General features: G+C 33.3%; 2 protein-coding genes across 4 annotated transcripts; one reads left to right on the top strand and one right to left on the bottom strand.

The window, feature by feature from the left end:
* GTG1 (GPCR-type G protein 1) lies at positions 1-10,383 on the top strand. 3 transcript variants are annotated; one of them, XM_089718262.1, is made up of 15 exons: positions 2-486; positions 822-922; positions 1,980-2,087; positions 3,000-3,120; positions 3,264-3,393; positions 4,304-4,382; positions 4,923-5,011; positions 5,670-5,762; positions 6,093-6,119; positions 6,242-6,328; positions 6,523-6,594; positions 7,102-7,232; positions 7,782-7,947; positions 8,292-8,336; positions 10,051-10,383. In XM_089718262.1, exons 1-13 carry the CDS (start codon positions 272-274, stop codon positions 7,933-7,935), a joined length of 1,407 nt encoding a protein of 468 aa, XP_089574388.1. In that variant the 5' UTR covers positions 2-271; the 3' UTR covers positions 7,936-7,947; positions 8,292-8,336; positions 10,051-10,383. The 3 variants fall into 3 exon arrangements, with proteins under 3 accessions (XP_089574390.1, XP_089574388.1, XP_089574389.1); XM_089718263.1 differs by having other exon boundaries at positions 10,019-10,383; XM_089718264.1 differs by lacking the exon at positions 4,304-4,382 and having other exon boundaries at positions 1-486; positions 5,651-5,762.
* A 1,935-nt stretch (positions 10,384-12,318) lies between these two features.
* Positions 12,319-14,974, bottom strand: LOC105632479 (F-box/kelch-repeat protein At5g60570). Its single transcript, XM_012214867.4, has 2 exons — positions 14,764-14,974; positions 12,319-14,333 (listed from the first exon to the last, which is right to left on the bottom strand). Exon 2 carries the CDS (start codon positions 14,314-14,316, stop codon positions 12,946-12,948), a length of 1,371 nt encoding a protein of 456 aa, XP_012070257.1. The 5' UTR covers positions 14,317-14,333; positions 14,764-14,974; the 3' UTR covers positions 12,319-12,945.
* Positions 14,975-15,094: the final 120 nt, after the last annotated feature.

Genomic DNA, 15,094 nt, shown 5'->3' with positions numbered 1-15,094 from the left:
GACGTTTCGTATTCATTTTCATTACAGAAAGAAACGTCTCGTTTTCATTCCATGGAACAGAACTCCATACGCAGATCAGGAGGAGAGATTTACAAAATTTAGGCAGTGTGTTTCTCTAGTGTGTCCTTCTCACTGAACCAACTAAGCCAATCTACAGTAGATTATTTTTTTCTTTTTTCATTTTAGATCCAAAACACTTCAATTATTACTCAAAAGAGACGTAGAAATAGCAGAGAAGAGAAATTGTTTACAGATATAGTGTAAGAGAGAGATGGGATGGGGAATGGCGGTTTATGAGGGAGTGGTGATGGTCGGGTCGCTTTGCCTGTTAGGCTGGGCAGGATTGTGGTTTTTGAACCGAAGACTCTATAAGGAATATGAAGAGAAGAGAGTATTAGTTCAGATCATATTTAGCGTCGTTTTTGCTTTCTCTTGCAATCTGCTTCAGCTTGTTCTCTTCGAGATTATCCCTCTCCTCTCCAAAGAGTAACTCTCTTCCTCCGTTAAAGCTTAATTTTATATTTGGTGCATGTTTGGTTGCTGAGAGAATCATGTGAGAAAAAAATTGAATGAAGAAAATTTTAGAGCTCGAAACTAATGGTATGATAGAATAAGGCGAAATTAGAGCTTCAAAACTAGTTGTGGAGGTAAGGTGTTATTTGAGAATGTGAAGATAATAAGAAAAATGGGACTAGGAAGTTAGGGATGGAAGCTCTATCTTGTTTTTTTTTTTTTTTTTTTTTTTTTTCAAAGATGCTGTGGAGTTAATTTGCCGATAATTGATAATTGTATTTTTATCTTTTTTTTTTTTTTGCTTGTAGGTCAAGATGGATTAACTGGAAGGTGGATCTTTTTTGTTTGATATTGTTGTTGGTGTTCATGTTGCCTTATTATCATTGCTACTTGATGCTTTGCAACAACGGTATGTTTTTTTTTTTAAAATATATATATAACTTATCCAGGTTGATGATTTTACTGTCTGCTTTATTCCATCAATTAGAAAGATTCTTTATTGGCCCTTGTATACCTTGCAGTAGTAGTTGCTCCTTTAATTGTATTCTGAATGACATTTATAGGCTATGGAAACTCCTTCCAGCAATGTGCTCCTTAATATGAATTCCTTGGGACTGTATAATATGCCTTCTCTAGATTTATAAATCTAATATATGAAGGTTTTTGTTCTGATGTCTTCATTTCTTCATGAACTTTTAACTTTAAGAAAATGCCTACTGTAGTTGATATCCCTGGTGAACAAACAAATTGGTTTTCATATTACTGGCAAACATATGAGTAACCCTAATCCATGTAAAAGATGTGAATAAGTTTAATTTTAAATATGAAGGAGAGAGGATAGGCAGCTGCATTATTAACCAGATAAAAGATGGGTGACAAGTGTCAAGCCATCCTGATAAAAATTCGTTGTTAATTGGCCTATTCTTACTGGATATGATTATATGTTGAGAAGTAGAAAATGTTATTTAAAAATATGCTGACATGACCTTAATATTTCACTGTATTTTTGTTTAAATAACTGTTTTGAGAAACATTGCTTCAGTAGAAAAGTTCCTTTCAATTTACAATTGCAACTTAAGAAAATCTAGCATTACTTATTTGAGTGGAGTTGTATGCATTTATACTTTTCATTGACAATGTTTAGTTTATTTTTGTCTTGAGTCCAAGTAGGGAGGCAATTTATGTGAAAACAATTATTGGTTGCCTTGCAGTTTTGTTTGTCATTTGGTTGGATATTTTTGTGTTGATGCATGAAGGAGAATTTTGCATCCTTAAATGAGTAAAATTGTTGGCATATGCTTGTCCATGTTTTCAGAATGTAATGGCGTTTTTTTTAAAAATATATTTTTTCTTTATTTTATTTTTAAAATTTTAAATATATTTAGATATATTTTTCATTAGAAGTTATTTGGTGATTGATTTTTAATTCTCTTGTCTTTGTTATATGAATTGAATGTTCTCTCCAGGTGTAAGAAAAGAACGGGCTGCACTTGGAGCCATCTTGTTCTTGCTGGCCTTTCTCTATGCATTTTGGCGCATGGGCATTCACTTCCCTATGCCTTCCCCAGATAAAGGTGTCTGCTTATTTTCTTTTATGTGTGTGCATGTGGTGTATATATATAAAACAACAATAACAACTAAGCTTTAATCTCAAGATAGTTGGGTTCGAATACATTAACTAATTAACTATTGTCATGAAAAATATAGTGTTGAAGTAAATATTGTGGATGTTTTCACTTGGAAGTGTACATGATGAAACAATAATTTCAATTAGAAAATGTTGAAGATTCAAAATGATCCCAAATGGAGCACAATGCTGCATAGAGTTTTGAGATACAGATTTGAAATAAATTTGGAAAAAAAATTTATGAGTTTGATTATGATTAATGAAATGTAGTTGTATATGAAGGCGTTGACTTATCTAAATATACAAGCATGGCATGCATGCAAACCTATGTAAAAGATTGTCGTGGTAGAAACCTTTGATTGTATTTGGAAATCATTTTGTGGTATTTTTTTATATTTATTTCCCCCACTTTTTTTCTTTTTCTGCTGTGTTGCCTTATTAAATAATGAAGGCAAAACATATTTATGATTTAGTTCCTTAACCAGGCGATCTAGAGAATGCCAAGTGTATTTATGTGTGCAAGACCTTGTCATTAAGGCTTAGCAATTATGAGAATGCAGGTTTTTCTTTGTGGCTGCATGTTGTCTTTTTCTGTAACATCCAAAGATAATGTGATTTTACTGTCAACTCACATGCCCCACATTCCTCTTGATGTTCTTTAATTCCATTCTGAGCCATATTGTTCATATGAGGAGAAATCTATTTGCCTTTGTTTGATGTCCTGCGCGTTTCTATGCATCTTCCTTTTGTTTTTATTATTGAATGATAATTTTGGATACTCAATTTTTGATGTTTCAAAAAATTGGTTCATTGACTTCTTGCTGTTTGACTGATCTCAGTTTTTTTTTTTTTTTTTTAGGTTTCTTCACCATGCCTCAGCTAGTCAGCAGAATTGGGGTCATTGGTGTGACTGTCATGGCTGTTTTATCTGGTTTTGGAGCTGTGAATTTACCATATAGTTATTTATCCCTCTTCATTAGGTAAGTCAATATCATTGATTTTTTGTATCTGTTGATGAAACTTCCAACCTCTATTGATTCCCCACCCTGTCACTTTTTATTTTGCTCCTGGAGTGAACAAGTGATTACTAATTTCTTGCAAATTTATATCCTTAATGTGGTAGAGAAATCGAGGAATCAGAGATCAAGGCTTTGGAAAGACAGTTAATGCAATCAATTGAGACTTGCATTATGAAGAAAAAGAAAATTATTCTTTCTCAAATGGAAATGGAGCGAATTCAAGGGTCAGAGGAGGTTTGCTACTTTGCCATGTTTATTTATTATCACTCAGATTCTTGATCTATCTACTATTGGATGTCAACTCTTCACCACATTTTCACTAGGTTTTTGCATGCTTTTCATGATATTTTCTTACATCTTAACCATTTATGCATGATTTACTATGATGTAATGCCCATTACTTGTTACAATATCACCTAGTGTGGAATTTTCCTATTGATATACAGATTTTCATGTCTATCATGCGAGGTGCCTTTGTATCAGCAATGTCTGTTCGTGCAAATTATGTTGAATGCTTGAACTAGCTGATTGCGTTGGTTAATGAATCTCTATCCCTCCTACTTGAATTATACTTATTGAACATGACCAAACCATCTCAGACAACCCATTCTGGGTTTACCTCAATGCCTGTCACATCCATCTTCTTTTGAATAATTCATTTCATTTTTAGTCTAGTTCTTTGTTTTCCATATGTAATTAGAATTTACGGTTTCTTGTGTTTTTGTATATATCAAATGCTAAGAAGTTAAACTAGAAAAGGGAAAAAAAAAGTTGTACGACAATCTATTTAAACTAAGTATTGTATCCATGTCATAGAAGTCTTGAAGAATACCTATTTGGACATACTACCTTGGTGGTTTTGAAAAATAACTGTTTGAATTATCTTAAGAATCCATTCACCCTATTGAAGGTATTAAATCTGGTTAGAATTGCCCGGTAGCAACTCACTCCTCTATACTCGTTACATTAATACATTGATAGAATAGAAACCCTAAAATGGTTCATTCTAACGCACGATAACGTTTCAGTGGTAGGTCGAACTATTCTTCGCAGACTCTTTTGTTCTTCTATTATTTTTAATTTTTTAATATTGATTTATATCCCTAATTGTTAGAGATAGCTTACTGAAGGTTGTGTATTTCAGAAATTAAAGGCTAGATCTTTCTTTAAACGGATAGTTGGAACAGTTGTGCGATCGGTTCAAGATGACCAAAAGGAGCAAGGTTACTATTATTTACCTTCATCTTTTCCTTTGCAATTGTAGGTTTTCTAGATTTTACAATGTGGCTATCATTAGGTTGTAGGCTATCTTTTGACCTTTCTTCTCGTCTTCAATATTGTATAGTTTTGATGATAGGTTAATAAATCTGTCACGATTTGACATTCCATGCCTTCCTTCTTGTCTTTTAAGAAAAATTGTTGCTGTTATATAGGTTTCCTTGTATGGTATATTTAAAGTATATAAACTCTGTGTAAATATCGAAGCTTTTCATGTGTAAGGGATTTGAGTTAATGACTAAGTTCATTTTTCAAACTTGTCGGACTCTTTTTCTTTTTGGCTTCTGTATGACTTTTGAAATTGCGGCGTTGTTACCAACTCACTGTGGCTTGTAATTCTTTAACATTGCTGAATCACATGATAGAGTTTTATTTTAATGTGAACAATATAACCATTTGAATTCTACTTTCCAAAGAATTCGTCATGCATCACCTGCCCTATTTCTCTCACAGATTCTTCACAACATTGTTCTCCTTTTCCACAGATATTAAAATCATGGAAGCAGAGGTACAAGCTTTGGAAGAGCTTTCAAAGCAGCTGTTCTTGGAAATATATGAGCTTCGTCAAGCTAAGGTTTATAGCCCGGAAATGCTGCTGCTTTATTTCCAATCCATTTACTTCATTTATTTCTAATCCATACATCTTCAATCAATGCAACTTGATAAAGTCGAACTTAACTAAGTCTGATTAAATCCTTGAAATAATGAAATACTTCATTTGCTTAAAGAGTGCTTTTTATTAGGGAATATCTTTTTCCCTGTTCAATATTAGGATTTTTTTCTAATAAATATTGAATTTTGTAGTTTCCCTTTTTTTTTTTTAGTTGTTGCTCAAGTATCATGTGGCAGTTGCTGTACGAAAATGTAGTTTTGTTGTAGAGTTTTGCCATGCAAGCTTGTAAACCTTTGTTATACTTCTAAGCTATTCAAATGAAACCTTCTTTTTCAGCAGCAATAGGTCGGATGGTCCTTGCAACACTGCCATCTTACATTTATTTTTATTTTTATTTATTCTGCTTTTGTTTTGACTTTTTTTATTTGTTAATCAGTGTTTGCTTCTATAACAAATTTGTTTATATGCATTGTTCTTTTTCATGTTACAAGACAATATCTCTATATTGAGCACTATAGAAGTACTTATTAATTGATTTTTATTTTATCATCTATTTGTTTTTCCTTAATTTCAAAATTTTTTTTCCTAACCAGCTTTCAGGTTTGTTCTTACTTTGCAGGAGGCAGCTGCTTTTTCTCGAACCTGGAGGGGGCACATGCAGAATCTACTTGGCTATGCGTGTTCAATCTATTGTGTGTATAAAATGATTAAGGTACAGTTCACACATTGCTTTTTTTTGGAAGTTCAAGGTCTGTGGGTTACTTTCATGAAAAATAAATTCATGATAAAATCATTTTAGGAAGTGTCTTAGAATGTGAGAAGAATTGTCAACACAAGTTAGATGCAACTTCTGTTTATTATTTGTGAACTTCTACCACCTCAACTCCATTTTCAGAACTAAAGGAAAATGTCTGATTTCTCAGTAAATTGTGGCTTATATACCTTCTGATGCACCCTTGTTATCTTCATTTAGAATCAAAATTGTCATGTTCCCGGATGTATGATTTAGCAAGCTGACTGATTACTGTGTCTGCTTATGCAGTCGTTGCAAAGCGTCATTTTCAAGGAGGTACCTTTCTCTCCCTAAGCTGTTCTGCCTTACTTGTTCTACTTTGTTTTCCATTTTGCTTTCACATCCTTAAACCATTTTGGACTATGTTGTTTGTGAAATTGGATAACATGTTTTTACAGGCTGGCTCAGTGGATCCTGTGACAATGACTATTAGCATATTCTTGCAGTTTTTTGATATAGGAATTAATGCTGCATTACTGTCACAGGTCAGTTAAAAAAGTTTTTAAATCACACATCCAATTTTCATGTTGTGATCTTGCAAGAAAAAAATAATTATACTGGTATTCAGGCTGTAATATTCGATTAACATACATCAAATGAAGTATTTTTGCATGACCAAGAACATTTTCTTTTTATATAGGAATTAATATTAAGTTTTTACATTTTCTTTATTGCACAGTACATTTCGCTGTTGTTCATTGGAGTGTTGGTTGTTATATCAGTTCGGGGGTTCTTAACAAATCTGATGAAGGTAATTTTTGCTTTCTTGTCATTTGTTCAAATTATGTACCAGAGGAGTTTGATATATTATTTGCTGGTAATGAATCATGATTATTTGATAGAACAGTAAAAACTCTTTAACAAGAAAACTTTGTGCTTGCTATCTTTATTACTGGATTTGTGAACAAATTCAATCATTAGACCAGAATTCCAGCCTGTAGCTTGTGGATATATGGCTGGAAGCAACTAGGCTATGTGAGCATTGAATTCACATGAAACGGATATGCTATATGAATCATTCAACTCAACCAGTCCCAATCCCACTTTTGCTGCGGTTTATTAAGTTCATTTTTTTTAAATAGGAAACTTCCGCCAAAACCCCACTGCCCCACAGAATGAAGGATTTTAAACAGTACAGTCAGTTAAATGCAGAAATAGAGTCTAAGGGGTGTGTTAGGTGAAACAATTTTTTAGTTGACCAGAAAAATAGTAGCAGCTTTCTCTGATTGGTTGACATAGAGTGTTTTGTTGTGTGCAGTTCTTTTTTGCAGTTTCCAGAGTAGGAAGTGGATCTTCAAGTAATGTTGTACTTTTTCTGTCTGAAATTATGGGAATGTACTTTGTCTCTTCTATTCTTTTGATCAGGAAAAGTTTAGCAAACGAATACAGGTATGTTGACTGTTTGATTCAGGAAGATATTGTTCTTTTCTGATTATGGAATACATGTTCAATTATTTATTTTTCGTTCTCCAGTGAACACCTGAAACTTCGCTGCTTGTCCTACTTGTTGGACTATACAACATTGATTAAGGAAATCGTTTCAAAATACATGTTCAATTCTTTTTTTTAATAAATTTAGAAGTCTTCATGTAAGATTTAGATACCTAATGGCTGTTGCATTACAATGTTCAAGCCTTAGGGAAAAAAAATTATAGTTTATAGCAGTTACTTATCAAGACCTCCCATCCCCGTTTCTTTGTTTGATAAAAGCAACTGAGTAACTGCAAAGCCAAAAATCACAATACTAAAGATGAGATTTCCTCCCTTGGTGGTAAAAATACGATCCAGAAATACTGGAACACATATGTGCTGTAGGTCCAGATGACCAGCCATTGATCATTCACTTCTTAAATCTAAATGGTTAGAACCTGATTCGCAGCATAATTAGACAGCTTGAAAACTATTTTTAATTTCATTTGATGTTGAATCTCTTGGCAGGATGATTATAACAGATGTACTGGGTGGAGATATTCAGTTTGATTTCTATCACCGATGGTTTGATGCCATCTTTGTAGCTAGCGCTTTCCTTTCTCTGCTTTTGCTTTCTGCTCATTATACATCTCGCCAATCTGATAAGCACCCAATTGATTGACGAACTCATTGTGTAAGTATCAACCGAGAATTTTTCATTTCTTCTGGATCAATTGAAGCATGAGTTAAATTCTGCCAATGGGAGTTATCATTTACCAGTTGTCAAGTCTTCAATCATTGTGATAGAATAGATATCATGAAATGATCATGCTATTGTAGCCTAAGACTTGACAATAAATATCACCTGAAAGGAGGCCATTTTGAGCTTTCAAGATGTCTCACTATGTTGTTCAGGGTGTGCACTTATTTTTCCTTTTCTTGCCTCTATGATAACATCATCATTGTTATATATCATTAATTGCTGTCAAACACTACATCGGCAAACTATTTTATCTTGCCTTTTTATCCGTGGAACAGGGATCACACGTGTAAGATGTTATTGCCATTTAAAGGCCAAACGAGGTACTCCCTTCTTTGGGTCCTGAGTGACTAATTCAACTTGATTATTTTCCTATTCTTCCAATAGCCATTTACTTCTGCAATTTGCTGATTAAGAGAATATATGACAACTAGGATTAGTGATTACATCTCATATATGTATCTATCCATTGATAGAGCATAAGAGGTGTGGTTGCCTAGTAAGGTTATGAGCAAATCCAAAATCTTTGTAGACAGAGCCAATCATTAGTTCCCAACTGTGGGGTGAGTGGAATCGTATACATTAATCGATACAGAAGCTCTTATTTATAACTGATTGTGCTGCATTACATGTGCTATCTTTATCATACAGCAAATTTTTGCCTTCAATACAATAGAGTTCAAATAAACTCAGTAAATGGATTTACTAGAACTCCGGTTTGCATCAACTTGAAGTATGCAATAAGCGTGGGACTATGAGATATATATAGCTACGGCAGAATTTGCACAACTCAGTGGAAATGAATGTAGTCAAATTTATTGAAATATTATACCTTGTTACCAGTTATTCTACTATGAATCAGCCAAGATTCCATTGGGTTGGATGACATAGGTTATTTAATATCACAAGTTTTGATGAATTATTCAATTCTCAATATCATATTCTCAATTCTCAATGTCATACAATAGAAATATTAGTTTAATTACATACGTTCTCTCAGTTTGGTATAACATTATTATCTCCTAGCTAACAGAAGGATTCATAGTAAGTTTTGAGAGCTCTTCTGTTTTAAAGGTGTCTCTTTTTGCTTGCGAAGCAACTTGAAGTAGGATGTTGACCATAGATGACATCAAAGAGGAGGATTCTGGCAAATAGGAACTTTATTTTCATTGGTATCAGTTAAAACTTTGCCTTTCAATTATCGGTATCTCATGGATTACTGCAGGATTAGCAAACTTCAAATAAGACCAGTATGGGTACCTCTTCCTATTTTTGGGCTGCATGGATGGAGTGAAAGAAATAGGACGGCTTTTAAAGGAGAGAATTTGACACTCTCCGTGCTTGGAGATGGATGGCTTGAAAACATTATCAGTTTGATGGTCAATTTTTTTTTCTTTAAAGTGCCAGGAACAGTAGATTTTTATTATTCTCTCATAGATAGTCTCTTTTAGGGTATGGCTTGCTTGAACTTGATGCTTTCGAAATTTAGATACCTCGACTTAAAAAAAAGAGAGAAAAGAAAAGATTTGGCCCTAAAATAAAGCTAAATGGAAGGGAAGGTTTCATGTGCTGGGCCTCCTCTAATCTCAGATTGAGTCTTTTTTGCGTTAACTTGTGTGTACTTTCAATTTAATAAATAGATAACCATATTTAGAGAATTACTGTTTCCAGGAAAGCCATATAAAATGTCAATTAACATAGCTAGGTTATTGAAAGATGTATAGATACCATTTCATCATAAATTCATAGATCTGAGTGGCTCGAATGTTATTGATGATGTGTAGAGATGGTTGTGTTAGCTATTGAGCAGTATCTAGTTGAAGGATGCTGTTGTCAGTTTTCTGGGCCTTTAATCAATTTGGGTTTTGCTTATTATGCTAAATGCCCGCATTTCTTTAATGCTTTCATATGCAAAACATTATGTTTAGTTAGATCTGATAGATCTCTTTCCTCATATTACTGTGGTTTTTTTCTTACTTATTATGCCCTTTTTCTTTTCTTCAAGTATAATGAAAAAGTAGCTCTGGCTTGATGCAGATCAAAATTACTTGTGATGTAGCAAAAAAGATGCAGACAAGGATTTTTTATTTATACGCAGCCAACAGAGGTTGTAGTAATATGCGGTTCGCCGCGCCATTGTTTTTGTGCATAGATAATGTGTAATGAATTATTTCTGTAATGAACTATGATTGATGAATACATTTTTATGAAGAAAAGCAATACCATTAATTCGTTAATGGTGAGAACCGATAAAATACGAGTTCTGAACATGTTTTCCTGTGCAACAGTAACAAGCCATGGCAATCTTTATGTTCATTATTGTTTCTAAAACATTAGCAATTGAAGGAAGATGCGACCGGTTTGTATCCACTCATTTTTGTCACCAAGAGTTGTATCGTGCAATGGATATTTTATTTTTTGTTAAATGTTATTTTTCTTTGTTAAATGCCTTTTCTGCTACGGGTCTTATAGATATGGAATCACATGAATGCTTGTTCAATGAAATCATCTTTTCTATGGTCAGGAATTTGTATGGTTTAGTAGCTATCACTTTCTACTTTGAATAAACGTTTCGTCATATTGCTTCTTATGACTTCCAAGGTTGGTTTGATTCACCTTAGGCCTTGTTTGTAAATGAGAGAAAAGAAAAATGATGAGTCATTTTCAATTTCCTTTTCGTAGTTATTTTCTATTCTATATTTTAGATATAATGAAGAAAAGAGAATAAATTTATTTTTCTTTGTTTGGACAGAGGAAAGAAAATGTTATTATTAAAAATTGCTAATTATGTCCTTAATTAAATAATGGGGTATTTAAAAAAAAAAAAGCTAAAGTTTGTTAATTAATTTAGAATAATTAGGTAATTTAATAAAAATAAGTGAATCTCATTTGCTTTTATTATTTTATTTCTAAATTGTAAAGGTTCAAAATATGTAAGCCCTGAGTGGAAAATAAAAAATAAACATGTTCCTCATTTTTTCCAAACAAGAAGAAATAACCTTTCGTATACGTTTGTTATAGTTATTTTTCTTTCTTTCAAAAAAGTACTCCCATCCAAATAAAAGCTTATGGTCTAATGAGCAAAACAATATTATAAACCCAATTGTACTTTATTTTAATTTTTTAATAAATATCACCCAAAAATGAAATTTAAAGTTCATGATTGAAATTGATTGAACAATATTCTAAACTCAATTATAATTTATTTTAATTGTTTTAATAAATATTACACTGAAATGAAATTTAAAGTTCATGATTGAAATTGTAGGGTACAATTGCAACATCCAACAAAACTTATGATATTTTTGCACCTTAGAATATGGGAATAAAGAAAAAAAAATAGATATTTAAATTTAAAGAATCTTGTGAAGAGGTGTCAACCTCAAATTCCAACTATTCTTTGTTGTGAAGTTCATCTAAAATTATGATATACCCGGAAAAAAAAATAAAGAAAAAAGAATAATAATAAAGCTTTCTCAGCATGGTATCCTCCCTAATACAAAATTCATGGACCTAGACCTCAGCTCCTAATGATTCAAATGAGCAATCGATAATGGTCATTAGATGCTTTTTATCTAAAGATTAAAAATTAAAAAGTGTTTGATACAAGTTAATATATGTCCAAAATAATACCGTTTAATTTGTGCTTAAAAGTAATTAATAACTAAGTTAAAAATTATAAAATAAAAAAATGCAATAATTAAAATGAGAAAGAAATTTATTTGTAATAGAAATCATAATGCATGTCATCTGCAATAAGCTTCTCGTTGAAGAATTACCATTTTCCAAGTAAAGTAAATCAAATGACCTTTTTCCATCAAAGGACATAAGAACAAATCAACAAAGTTATATTATTATTCTTTTTTTGAAAACCCTTTATTAAATGGATTCTGTTATAGCTTCAAGACCAACCCCTTTACAGATTGTGCCAGTAGAACTAATCCACAGCTTATTTAAATGAATCAATGACTAGAAAAAAGGTCATGGCATCTGATACTTATTTCCAAAAGCTTAGCAGGTAAGGCTGACCAAGCTTACACTTTAACAACACTAGAAAAGACGAGCAACAAAACCATGACATACAGCTGGGGAATAAAAATTGAGCGGAGGTGTTCAAACAGCAAAATTTGGTCATTTCACTAGGTTTTCTAAAATTTGTGACAAGAAATGTTATTTTCTAGTTCACTGGACATTGTATCCAATTATACAGGAACTTAGCACTTGTAGGCTTACTTGGCTTCACAGAGACCCAAGTTCCGAGTCCCCTCTCTCAATCATAATACACCGAAGAAAAGGAAAAGAGTATGATGAAAAATCACTAATGTTCATTGATTATACCATTATAGTAAAAAAGCATATCAGGAAATACACATGATGAAACCAAATAATCAAATCTGCAGTTTCTTCACTTTTCTCATGGTATGGTGACGCAATACAAAATTCTGCAGGACATCAAGCTGAACAAATATCCTTCCTTTGCTTTGAAGTTTTCTAGTAATTCCATCCGCACAATGACAGGATAAACTTAAAGCAGGTCACGAAAAAAAATGAGACAGAGCATGAGATGACCATGAAATGTCCTATAGGAGAGTAGTCCACTACTACTACACATATAATCGACAATTCAATCAATAAGAAAGAGCAACATTTCACAAAGCATGGACAAAAACCATTGTTAAAGCAAGAAGTTTATCTACAATTGTAAGCATAATGGGGATTGGAATAAATCATTATGAATCACAATGTCAAGGTAAGGCCAATTATGATAATCTAAATTCTATAAAATAAATAAGCACCAAAAAAAATGGAAAAACACAAGATTTTCCACAAATTATACCAAGAAAAACAAGTGTTACCTTCGCCAATCAATTTTAGCATTTGATTACGCACACAAGTCAAAGTTTGCACTAAAGACAAGTATGTATCGGACCATTAGCATCCCATCACAGCACAATTGTATACAAAAGCACCTGCTCGCTCCTTGACAGCAAGAACATTCCATCCTGGCCCATCCATACTTCTATCCTGTGGATCCCAAGAATGCAACACAATAACCTCACCTTCAGGACCTCTATGTCCCCCAATCACTAATAAGCTCTTACCACATGCTTTAAACGCTAAGCCCCAACCATGAGAAGAGTCAGCCCTAACTGGCAACCATTTCACTACATTCCATGAATTATTGTTTTTGTCATATTTCTTGACCTCATTTGTTGCTTGATCAGCAGAGTAAAGTTGATTATTCACAACAGCAACTAGAGGAGGAGAACGCATGGCCGGATGACCTATGCTGGAAACAGGGTACATGTTCTCTATCCTCCTCCAGGTCCTTGTCTCAAGGTTATACTCCTCGCCACAGCTTAAACATTCTGTTTGGCTTGACATACCCCCAATAACATAAAATTTCCCATCCATAAAGAATCCTGAACACAGCTTACGTGGCAAGTTCATATCTGGCAAAGCTTGCCAAAAACCTAGTTCAGAATTATAAAGCTCGGCAGATCTTAGAATGTGTCCTTTATTGTCACTTCCCCCTGCAACAATGGCATACTCCCCAAGGCTGCTTGAACCGAACAGACAACGAGGCAAGTCCATTGGAGGGCATCTGGACCAATCATGAGAAATCAAGCTGTACCTCCAGATAGCAAATCCTGACAACTCACGGCCAAAAACAAGTAGTTCAGTACCTACTGCAAGAGACTCCTTATCTGCATAAGTAAAACATTCATCACATGGCATCCTAGGCAATCGCATCCATCCTTGCCTCACTGGATCAAAAGCTTCCCAAGGCATTAAAATACAAGCTAAATATACCCAGTGTTCAACAATGCCAAGCCTCTGTCTCAATCTATATAAATATCCACTTCTAATCAATCTTTTAAAATTTTTATTCACACAAGCCAAACTTGGATAATCTGATCTGCAGCTCCAAGCCAATATATCTAATGCTGTGTCTTCATGAAGACCAGGCAAGAGGCAATCATCTGATGCATGGGCATTATGATTTTTTCCATTTCTATCCACAACTGCTGATTTCATTTCCTTTAGCCATATTTGACCCAAATCAAAACCAAGCACCTGTCTTTCAAGCAACCTATTTCCAACATTATCTGAATCAACACTTCTCGATAAGATAATGAACGCCAAAGACTGAAATTTTTTCTGGGAAATTCCCGATTCTTCCCGAAAATATACAGGAAGCTGAGACACATCACAATTCTGCAAACTAACATTTACTGCTGAATCACAACCACTATCTTCCACCTTCACTTTTGGTCCCTTGAGTGCATCTCTAAACACCATTGCAAACAGCAATCTCTCTAAACAACCAACCCAAAAAAAAAAAAAAAATGCACACCCGAAGTTATATATACAAACAAAGAGACCAAAACACTTCCACTAACAAGAAATTCAAAGCATATGCAATCACGAGCCAAATTAAAGAATTAAGCTCATAACAAGCTAAGCAATTGTTTCAGTTCTAAAAAGACGGGAAGCTAAGGTCAAATGAAATAGAAATTCCTCTTCAAACAATAACTATCAACCACAAAAACATACTAACAAATGAAATTGGCTGTAAAAGAGTCCATACACTCTGAAAGTATCCAATCTAGCAAATTATACAGTAGCATGCAAGACAATTAAGCACAATAAATTAAAAAAAAAAAAAAAAAAACCCAATATCTTAAATCGCTGAAGTATTTCCAAACGATAATTGAATTGAATTTCCTCAGAACGAAAAGCCCTAACCGATCAGATCATTTTAAAAAGCTGAAAGCTTCTTCTCTCTCTCTTTCTCGCTCGAATCTCTATTTATCTGATTACTGTTACTATTGATTGATTCATTCTTTATCTTTTATGGTTGCTCTGCTTTGATACATAGAGGAAGGATTTTCTTTTTTCTATTTTCTTATTTTTTAGCGTTTTGGCATTGAAAGCTCGTGAATTAAAAAAATTAAAAAGAAAAAGAAAAGTTTATGAAGTTTTTAACGTTTTTCCTGTTTCTGTGTAGTTTTTGTTCTCTATTAATTTATTTATTTTAACTGCTTTATTCTGCTTCGTAAATCTTTGCTTCGGCCTT

The sequence above is a fragment of the Jatropha curcas genome, chromosome 2 (genome assembly GCF_041381405.1).
Source record: "Jatropha curcas cultivar XTBG-Jc1 chromosome 2, XTBG_Jcur_1.0, whole genome shotgun sequence".
In the NCBI taxonomy this organism is placed as follows: domain Eukaryota; kingdom Viridiplantae; phylum Streptophyta; class Magnoliopsida; order Malpighiales; family Euphorbiaceae; genus Jatropha; species Jatropha curcas.
The sequence above is the reverse complement of the archived record's forward strand: the minus strand, read 5'-3'. Positions and strand labels throughout refer to the sequence as shown.

What these genes read in the sequence shown, in the direction of transcription:
- GTG1 (XM_089718262.1), top strand. Translation starts at nt 272, where the DNA reads ATGGGATGGGGAATGGCGGTTTATGAGGGAGTGGTGATGGTCGGGTCG. An exon ending in TCTTAACAAATCTGATGAAG is followed by an intron (nt 6,595 to 7,101) that starts GTAATTTTTGCT and finishes TGTTGTGTGCAG; the next exon opens with TTCTTTTTTGCAGTTTCCAG. An exon ending in AGTTTAGCAAACGAATACAG is followed by an intron (nt 7,233 to 7,781) that starts GTATGTTGACTG and finishes ATCTCTTGGCAG; the next exon opens with GATGATTATAACAGATGTAC.
- LOC105632479 (XM_012214867.4), bottom strand. Translation starts at nt 14,316, where the DNA reads ATGGTGTTTAGAGATGCACTCAAGGGACCAAAAGTGAAGGTGGAAGAT.